Here is a 10,164-nt window from a genome sequence, read left to right on the forward strand (position 1 = left end):
ATTATCCTTAGGCTCCTCTCGACGCCATTGTCAGAAAGAAAGGCTCAATAGCATAACCTGAGTCCCGCAACAACCTTAGACAACTGTTGGGTCTTGGGACCGGAAGTGGCGGCCATAGCGGAAGTCGTGTGTGCGTGATGTCGGTAGTTAAGGTCGAGACGCCATCTTAGGAAGGTCAAAGTCTTTTTTTTTTTTTGGACTAAAGAACTGTAAGGCTCAGCCCGCTCCCGTGCGTGATTGTTTCCCAGCAACCGACCCTCAGGTGCGGACAAAATTCCAGTTCCTCCGCGATCGAATGCACCGTTCATGAGAAAAAAATCAATCAGAATAAAGCTCCCTCCCCTTTGTAACACCTAGCACCTAAGAGGTGTTAAGCACGTCTATTTTGCGATCTCCTAGCCAATATGAATACATTACAGTAAGTATTGATTCGGATTGCCGGGCATTGTAAAAACAAACATGTGTGTCGAGGCATGGTGTCTGTTTCTTTTATACTTCTCGTTCTTTTTGTTTGGTTTTTGCTGTTGTTTGGTTTTTCGAGACAGAGTTTCTCTGTATAGCCCTGGCTGTCCTGAAACTCACTCTGTAGACCAGGCTGGCCTCGAACTCAGAAATCCGCCTGCCTCTGCCTCCCAAGTGCTGGGATTGAAGGCATGTGCCACCACTGCCCGGCTTATACTTCTCGTTCTTGAGGTAGGAAAGCACTGCTGTTCTCCTCTGCGCTGCCTTCCTCCTTCATCAGCGAGGTTAACGACATAGGAATGGCGTCCGTTTTGCTTTCTTCGAGACTCTTATGATTTTTCTAGTGACACCTAGTGTACACTTCATACGTTATTGGCTCCATAGATGAAACGGCTGCCATTGAATTAGTAAAAACAGATCTCACAGCCTGATCAAGAGTTAGCAGGGACTTATGCAAGCTCGAATCCCAAGCATGCCTGAGTCTGAGCACCCTTGGGCAAGCCAGGCCCGGCTCCCCGCGCCAGAGCATTCCCACACCCATCGCACGAAGCACCAGACAAACGTGTCCGCCGCTTCAGACCTTCCCGCTCTGCGCCCCGTCCACGCCCCTTCCGGGGGCGTGGTCAGAGAGAGGCCGGCCAGCACGCGCTTGGAACGGAGGGCGCAAGCGCGAAGCCGCGGTGACGTCACGCGAGCGCGCCCTTCCCTCGGCGTCGCAGAGGTCGACGCGGGTGCTAGCCGGCAAGATGGCGGCGGCTGGAGCGGGCCGTCTGCGGCGGGCGGCGTCCGCGCTGCTGCTCCGGAGCCCGCGCCTACCCGCCCGGGAGCTGTCGGCTCCAGCCAGGCTCTACCACAAGAAGGTATGGGCGGGCGAGGGGGTGCGCGAACCATCGAGGGGACCTGCAGCCGTTGCACAGATAACAACCACCGAGGACCCTGCGGCGACCTCAGCCCCGCCGCGGCCGCCACTCCGAGTGTCCCAACTCTGACAGCTCAGAAGGGAGGGTCCTGGTATGTCATGCCGGGGGTCAACGGGCAGCACATACACACACACACACGCACACGCACACGCACGCATGAGCACACTCTACAGCACCCGCGTCCTCACCAGCTAGGCCATTGTCCTGGCCATTTGGCCTTGAGCAAGTCACTGGCCCTCGCCCAACCTTTCTCTCACATCCGACCGGGGTCTTCTGCAGTCCCTGTGTGTGGAGCGCTCGGTCCAACAGATGGAAACCACATACGGCGATTTACTATTTTAGGAGCTGATGGCCTCGAGTTCAGCCAAGCATCTAGCCAACGTAAAACATCGGCTCTCAGTTATCTGTTTACTTGTAGGGAGCAGAAAGTACCGAAGGGTAGTTTGCGCTCCCCCCGCCCCATGCCTTCTAGGGACATTAAAGTCCCCTTGACATGAGACTCACTCGGAAAAACAAGACCACCACCGCTGTACAAGACATGGGAAAAAAGTCCCGATTAGAGGATGCGTTGTAGAGCCTCAGGGCTTAGACTCAGTCTGCAGACGAGGATGCTTCCTGGTAACTAGGGGTAGGGGGGAAACTCGGTTTTTAAATCTTGGTGTGTCCCTGACTTTAATGGCTGTTTGTTCTGTTCTGGCTTGGGTACTTTTGCCCAAGTCCTTCAAGCCCCAAAGGGAAGGTTGTTTTGTTGACATATTAGCTACTGGACCTTGATCGTGTTGGCAGCCTTAAGACACCAGAGGGCACTCCTGCCCCGGAGTGGCGCTGTGTTTATGTTTACAGCCACCAATGACGCATTCATTCCCCAACCTCGTCCTCATCTCTTAAGTCACCTTGAAACTTCTGAGGAAATCTTCCATTGAGGGCCGATTTTATTCTTGGGATTTTTTTTTAAGTACATAATTCTCTTTGTGTATTGTGTTTGGTAAAAACAGAAGTGCTTGAGCCCGGAGTACAGTGTGTGAGCCAACTGATGGTTTCTGGTTGACAGCCCCCTTTGAAACGAAGATGTAGCTGAGTTTTCACCAATTTCTTGGACAGTATCTCCATTACAAAGGTCGCTGGGGGGGAGACAGAGAGAGTTTGGGTCACACATTGGTCTCCCGCCTCTGTCGAATACAGACTGCTGACCTGAGGGAGACAGTAAAGCCGTAGTGATTTCTGTTGCTCTGCCATTTCAGGTTGTGGATCATTATGAAAACCCTAGGAACGTGGGGTCCCTTGACAAGACATCTAAAAATGTTGGAACTGGATTGGTGGGGGCTCCGGCATGTGGTGACGTCATGAAGTTGCAGGTACTGGCCGGATGAAAAGAATCACCACCTGCACCCCCGACAAGACGTTTACTCAGAGAGCATTTTGTCTCGTCTGTCTGTTCCTGTGAGGAGGGATGAGTGGCTGCCATGGATGGTGAGGGTAGAGACTCCGGGTCTCGTTCTGATACAGATGACCTCATTCCCACCACACGGAGGCAGCAGCTAGACCCTGCTTTCACAGAGTGAAAGAGTGTGTGACTGTTCTGACCAAATGAAGCCCCCACGGAGCTGTCACTCTCAGTGAGAAAAGGAATGTGCTACCCAAACCTCTCCAGGACAAGGAAACAGGGCGGGGTTGGCAGGCTGTGCCTCAGTCAGCCATAGGTGTAGCTCAGTCTCCCTCATGGCAAGCAGGAAAGAGCCGCTAATTATAGTTGGTGCCCAGGAGGAAGGTATTGAGGGAGATCTTGGTTGCAGGCTCTCTCCGCGCCTGCGGCGCTGATAGAGGTAGCAGCTGAAAATAGACCTCTGCAAAACAGGAATTACATACACCAGACTAGGGTTGAAAACAACCAAGTGGAGTGAGGGGCACCGTTCCCCTGCCTCTCTGCCCGTTGGGCCTGTGTGGACACCAAGCTTCAGTCTCTGTCACTGGGCTGACAAATCATAGTGACTAATGTCACAGCATCTGGAGTGGATAGCAAGCCAGGGCTCATGGGGACACCCTCTGTGGACCTCCAGAAGGGCCAGGCTCTCAGAGTGCAGGTGTCAAGCTGTGGCCTCTGAGCTCCTGTTTCTTTTCTAGATCCAGGTGGATGAGAAGGGGAAGATTGTGGATGCAAGATTTAAAACATTTGGGTGCGGCTCCGCCATTGCCTCCAGCTCCTTAGCCACGGAGTGGGTAAAGGGGAAAACGGTAAGACCACTCACACATTGTATAGAACTGGTTAATCCTAGAAACATTCAAGCCCAGCAGAGGCAGAAGGATCTCTGTGAATTCTAGGCCAGCATAGTACATGTAATGAAACCTGTCTCAAAAAAAAAATTTATGGAATTAAATCACAATTAAATTAAATTAAATCAGTCACAAAACAAGAAGCAGGAAGATGAAGATGGTGAGCTCAAAGCCAGCCTGGGACACCCAGCAGGAACTTGCTCAAAAAAAGAAAAAGAAGCCATTTTTCTTTCTTGTTTTGTTTTGTTTTTTGTTTTTCAAGACAGGGTTTCTCTGTGTAGCCCTGGCTGTCCTGGAACTAACTCTGTAGACCAGACTGGCCTCGAACTCAGAAATCCACCTGCCTCTGCCTCCCAAGTGCTGGGATTAAAGGCGTGCACCACCACCGCCCGGCAAGAAGCCATTTTTCTAAGGTTTAATTTCTCTTCCTACCCAAGCGCTGGTTACATTCCTCACACTGGGAGTTAAGGACCATCTTGTTGCTTGAGGTGGTGTGTTAGTCGCTGCTGTCACCGGTTGCTGGTTCTGTAGATGAGAATCTCCACCAGGCCTCCCAGCAGCAGAACTGAGAGGCAGTCTTGGGCTTTCCCTGATGTCGCTAAGGTCACCGAGGTTCCATGAGAGCTGACGTGCAGCATTTACTGTTTCTTCTGTCCCGTCTCCTGCTTCAAACAGGAGTCCAGAAAGGCATGCACAGAAAGGCACGCAGCAAAAATGCTGCGTCAGCGGAAGGAGTTAGAAATTAAAATCTGTAAGAGCTGAACCTGCCGAGACCCTGTAGCTGTGAAACTACCCACACTAGCATGGAGTGGTGGCACAGGGCACACCAGCCAGGAGTCTCAGCTCATACGATGAAGAGGCAGGAGCCTTGTGGTGTGGAGGTCTTCCTCATCTGCTTAGCAATTTAAAGATCACCCCAGACTGCTGAGACCTGTCTTAAAGCAGTGTGTTCACCCTTTGCACCTTCACGGGACCCAGTTCAAGAAGCTCAGTCACAGACTGGCATGCTTACAGTGTCGCTGTCTCACAGAGCCTCCTCTCCACAGGAGTCAGGCATTCTCGCTGCCAAGCTCCTGGAGGCCAGGGAGACCCAGGCCTGCTTGTTCTGAGAGAAATGGCTCAAAGGAAGTTGGTTAAGAACTAACCTTGGAGAAAGGGAAAGTGAGACAGGGCACATGCATTTCAGGGTTCTGAGCTGTGATCTGACAGTAGGAAGACTCTTTCTTTAACCGTGAGGTCTCCTGATGAGGGAGCCTGGCTTTCCTTAATGCATGAGCATGCAGTCAGACCCAGGCACCTCAGGAGATGCTGCCTCCGCCCAGACTGTGCCTGCCTCCAGTGGGCAGTGGTTCTGTTCCTGCTTACCCAGCCAGGCAGCACAGGGGTGTGTACCCCACGACGGAGAGCCCTCGGTTGTGGCAGTCCTGCCCAGGAATTGTGTTAAATTACTTGGCAGGAGTTTCCTCAGACAGCCTATCCTGAGGTGTGTTCTGCCCACCCTCAGCAAGGTCAGTTACTAAAACTGCTCTTTTCCCCCTGCACCTCAGGTGGAGGAAGCCCTGACCATCAAAAACACAGACATCGCCAAGGAGCTCTGCCTGCCGCCCGTGAAACTGCACTGCTCCAGTGAGTCCGCCTGCATGCCAGGATCTGTTCAGAGTCTGCTGTTCCCACCACACGGTGGCAGGGCAGCTGAGACAGGCAGCTCTTCCACCTCCCTGCGCTTTGTTCTCCCCAGTCTGCCTTTGCTGTCTCTGTCTGAATGTGTCTGCAGTGCCTGAGACCGTGGTGCACTATCCTTGCTCTGCCGCGTGAGAAGCCTTGCACCTCGGAGCCTGCAGTCAGAGCTGATGCCTTCCCGTCCTCTTAAGCCTCCCTCAGAAAGCAAGAGTGAGAAGTCACCCTGCAGGCTCTGCTCTCTGCCACCTTCTAGCTCTCAGCTTCTGCTCCCCCGTAGCCTCAGTTCCCCCTCAGTACAAGCCTTCCAGTGGGGCTGCAGGAGGAGGTGGACAGACCAACTGCTAGCAGCAGTTCTTCTTGATTAAGACAGCTCAGCCAGCCCCTGTGACCACCAGCCTGCACTCTCTGGGACCTGATCCCTGTTGTGTCCCAGCCAGGAAGGCACGACTGTGCTAGTTGGTGTGCCAGTAGGACACTCTTGGGTCTTCCTGGCTCCAGTACCCTCCAGCTTAAAAAGGTTCTCTTCCTTAAGACCACCTCTCAGGCCAGGGAGACAGCCCAGGTAAAGGTTTGCCATCAAGCCTGAGTTAGAACCTCTAAACCTACTCCCCAAAGTTGTCCTGTGACCACCACACATGCCAACACACATGCCGGGCACGTTCACCCACTCACATACAAGCACATGCGTGTGCGTTCTAAATAGATACGTATTTATAGCAACATACAAATATACAGTGATGTATGGGTGTAAGATGTGATAAAGACTGTCCCTCCAGTGTCTAGAAATTGAAGCTGTCTACCCTTCCGTGCCTTCCAGTGCTGGCAGAAGATGCCATCAAGGCCGCCTTGGCTGATTACAAACTGAAACAAGAGTCCAAGAAGGGAGAGCCAGAGAAGCAGTGAGCCCTGGAGACACTCCAGCCGGTCACAGCAGCTGCTTCCTGCCACCCTGCACATCAAAGAAGCTACGCAAAACGCACACGATTCACCATTTGCACTGTGGCTCTGATGCAAGCAAAATGTGCCGTTGATTACGCCTGATCCTGTGTTCCTTTCAGCTCACGTGTGTCCTTAGTGCAGTTATATCTCGATTTAGTTTGTGGCCTGGGACTGAAATCAGCACCGAAGTCTTAAGCTCTGGAGAGTGACAGGGAGTTGTACCTGACCTGAGGTAGATTGCCAGCAGAGTGCCTTGTGCTGGCTGTCCGAGAGGATCTATTACTGAGTACTTAGCAAATCTGCATATATATTATAATAAAAGAGTGTAAGACAATGCTTTTCTCTACTGAACCTGATTCTCAACTCTGCAGCAGCCACTTAGCTGCTTTCAAGAGGCTGGAAGAGGTGCTGGTGTGCTTCCCTTTGGGAAGTGTGGGCAGTCCACAAGGACTGTGAGGGTCCCTGCAGTAATCCACTGTCAGTGACAGAAAGTAACCCCAGAAGCTGGCCAAGGTCCCTAACCCTGTGGACCAAGCAGGAAAGGCCTCAGGAGATTGTACTCTAGGCCCAGGGTCCCAGCCTCATTCTGGCAGAGGGTTCTAGCCTCCAGAGGCCTCCCAGGCTTAAGTGGTGGACAGTGAACCAAAGCCAACTGAAGAATCTCACCCCTCCCCTGCCCGGTGCCAGTGTGTGTTTCTCATGTTCAGCTGAACTGCACTAGCCCTCAGTTTGTTCCGGATACACACGACATGGGGAGCAGCCGCCTCTGCCCTGAGCCACCCCGGCTGCGTAGCTCAGGGAAGGGCCCTGATTTCCAGTCTTGGCATTGGAAGAAACAGCAAACTTGAAAAGCAACCTTTTTTTCTGATGGTGGCTTTGTGTCCCTGCATATGCAGGCTGACTCTTAAATCATCCTTTCTTTTAAAATATTCTGGGTTCTGGCGAAGGGCTCAGAACTTCAAAGGCCACTTCCTCTGCAGTCCGGAGGAGACCACAGGCCAGAGTCCATCAGAATCTCAAATTAGCCCCTGGGTGGAGCCATGTCAAATTGTCCTGAAGGGCGTGTTTTGGCTGTGTAACTCGGTCCCTTCCCTGTGGCAATGCCACAGTTCCCCACCCGTATTTGCGATTTTAAAATGAGACACTTCTGAATTCCACACGTAAGTTGCCGGCACGACCCAACCCTGAGAATGCGGGGTGCTGCCCACAGACTGGTCCAATTTCTGTAACGTTCTGTAAATTTACTCTGCAGCCAGATCAACTTGAGCCCCATGTACTCCTCACTGAACTAAGTAAAAGGGGTTTGTCACAGTCTCCATGTGTGTCTCGGATCCCTAAAAGAACTCTTACATGCAATGGCTGCTGGGGGGGGTGTTTGTTTGTTTGTTTTTTGCCTCAAACTCAAGTACTCCTGCCTCAGCCTCCTGAGTGTGAACTACCATGGGTAGATCACATGATGAGTTTTAAAAGATGAGTCTCTGAGATCCCTCAAGTTTTTCTCCTTTGCTGGCAGCCTCTGAGGGAGCTGCACCTTTAAACACATCAGCTGGCCCATGCTGAGCGGCCCTGAGCCTTCCCTTGTGCCCTGTCCTTCCCGGCAGATCACTATGGCTCTGAGGGCATCAGAGGCTTAACCTTGAGCTGTACACTAAGATGCATTAGGCCTCACTTGTCATGACTGTCCCCCCAACCCCCGGAATCGCCATTGTATGGCTGACCCCTCAGTCTGCTACACACTAGGCACTATGGCTAGAGGCTCAGTAGAGAGAAATCTGGGCGCTCAGAATTGAACAAAGATAAAGATGAAGAGTGGTCTCCAAGGTCACAACCCCTCCAGTTAGGAGTCAGCCCGGGCAGGACTTGGCTGTTACTGTAGCTGCCAGGAACACTTGTAGCTGCCATTGTTCCCTCTGCTGCTGCTCATAGTGACTGTCATTACCATGACAACCACTGGCTGTCTTTTATAAGAGTATGATCTCAAGGTTTCCAGCCTCTGAGGTTGTTAGCCTGGAACTACATAGTACTGCACTGTACTACACATCACCTGAGTACTATACAGTGCTACACAGTACTACACAGCGCTGCACAGTACTACACATCACCCAAGTACTATACAGTGCTACCCAGTACGACACAGCACTACATAGTACTACACAGCATTACATAGTACTACACAATACTACACAGTACTCCATAGTACTACACAGTACTAACAGTATTACACAGTACTACACAGCACTATGCAGTACTACACAGTATTACACAGTACTACACAACACTACACAGTACCACACAGTACTACATAGTACTACACAGTACTACATAGAACTACACAGTACTACACAGTACTACATAGTACTACACAGTACCACACAGTGCTGCATAACACCACACAGTACTTCATGGTGCTACATAGATTCTCCTCCCATCTAGAGCCATGCAGCCACACCCCAGTAGCATCTGTCACACTCCACCATGGCCATCCTGCTTGCCGCTGGGCTGAACACCACCCCCACGCCACCCAGCTGTCTGTGGACCGTCTTCCACCCACCTCCACCCCTGGCCTCACTTCATGGAAACCTAACTCCCAGGAGTCCCCGAAGGGAGGAACACCCTCACTACCCTGGAGCTGTGAGAGCAGACCGGTTTCTGGACCCTCCCATGCTGCCCCACGGCCTCTGACCAGTGGGGTCACAGGAAGCCCTAGCAAGGAAATGGGCTGGACCTTACTCTGCCCGAGCACAAGAATGCTCAACAGCCCTCCGCCCTATGGCCGGTGAGCAGGGCCATGGGACTTTAACAACTTTGGAAGAAAACTCAAAGGCCTGAATTCTGACCCTAACTATGACACGTTCTATATACAACAGATACGTTGGCGTATGCTTAGCCTCGCTGAGCCTCTGGTCCCTCACTGGGAGGCTGAGTCAATACTGGCTCCTAAGATACAATTGTGAGGGTTAATTCCACATAAAGTGGAAATTTCCACAGCACCGGGCATCAAGCAACCACCGGTATTAGGCACCAGCATCTCCGGCACCGGCACCACCACAGTGGCTGGCATCCTTCCTGCTACACACCGAACTGCGTGTCCTCAAATCCACTGCTTCCCTCCAAAGCAACTGTCTCTGTAGACAGCCTTGGTGTGGTAATTAAAGCTAAACAGACAAAGTGCAAAGGTGAGCCTACTCCAACTCAGATGAAAGGCAGTGTGACTATCGACACTCCAGGGAAGATTGCGGATCAGAAACTGACCCCGCACCGGAACCTGTCCCATCTCTATAAGGTTCTGTTGTGGAAGTCACAGAGTCGGCGGTACTTTGCTAGGATAGGCCAAACGCTGATACAAGTACCACTGCCATCATGATCACCACTGTCTAACGGTTTCTATCGCTGTGACAAAGACCACGGCCTTTTCCCACCACATGGAGAGAAAAGGGTTTATTTGGCTTATACTTCCAGGTTACTGTTCATCACTGACAGGAACTCAAGCAGGGCAGGAGGAACCTGGAAGCAGGAGCTGATGCAGAGGCTATGGAGGGGTGCTGCTGACTGGCTTGCTCCCCATGGCTTGTTCAGCCTGCTTTCTCTTTTTTTTTTTTTTTTTTTGGTTTTTCAAGACAGGTTTCTCTGTGTAGCCCTGGCTGTCCTGGAACTAACTCTGTAGACCAGGCTGGCCTCGAACTCAGAAATCCACCTGCCTCTGCCTCCCAAGTGCTGGGATTAAAGGCGTGCCACCACCGCCCTCCCAGCATCAGCCTGCTTTCTTATAGAACCCAGGACCACCAGCCCAGGGATCGCTCCACCCATAATGGGCTTGCCCCACCCACAATGGGCGGGGTCTTTTACATCAATCACTAATGAGGCAATCCCCACGGCCTTGCCTACAGACCAG

The 10,164-nt window shown here is 52.0% G+C and overlaps 1 protein-coding gene across 1 annotated transcript; it reads left to right on the forward strand.

Annotated features, from left to right (window-relative positions):
- Positions 1–1,175: 1,175 nt before the first annotated feature.
- Positions 1,176–6,608, forward strand: Iscu (iron-sulfur cluster assembly enzyme). Its single transcript, XM_028765402.1, has 5 exons — positions 1,176–1,322; positions 2,624–2,737; positions 3,504–3,614; positions 5,201–5,279; positions 6,151–6,608. Exons 1-5 carry the CDS (start codon positions 1,209–1,211, stop codon positions 6,234–6,236), a joined length of 504 nt encoding a protein of 167 aa, XP_028621235.1. The 5' UTR covers positions 1,176–1,208; the 3' UTR covers positions 6,237–6,608.
- Positions 6,609–10,164: the final 3,556 nt, after the last annotated feature.

This window comes from Grammomys surdaster, unplaced genomic scaffold (assembly GCF_004785775.1).
Source record: "Grammomys surdaster isolate TR1022 unplaced genomic scaffold, NIH_TR_1.0 164, whole genome shotgun sequence".
In the NCBI taxonomy this organism is placed as follows: domain Eukaryota; kingdom Metazoa; phylum Chordata; class Mammalia; order Rodentia; family Muridae; genus Grammomys; species Grammomys surdaster.

Excerpts from the sequence above, each read along its gene's own strand:
- Iscu (XM_028765402.1), top strand. The coding sequence starts at position 1,209 with ATGGCGGCGGCTGGAGCGGGCCGTCTGCGGCGGGCGGCGTCCGCGCTG. Across the intron at positions 1,323-2,623 it reads CCAGGCTCTACCACAAGAAG|GTTGTGGATCATTATGAAAA; the intron begins GTATGGGCGGGC and ends CTGCCATTTCAG. Across the intron at positions 2,738-3,503 it reads GTGACGTCATGAAGTTGCAG|ATCCAGGTGGATGAGAAGGG; the intron begins GTACTGGCCGGA and ends TTTCTTTTCTAG.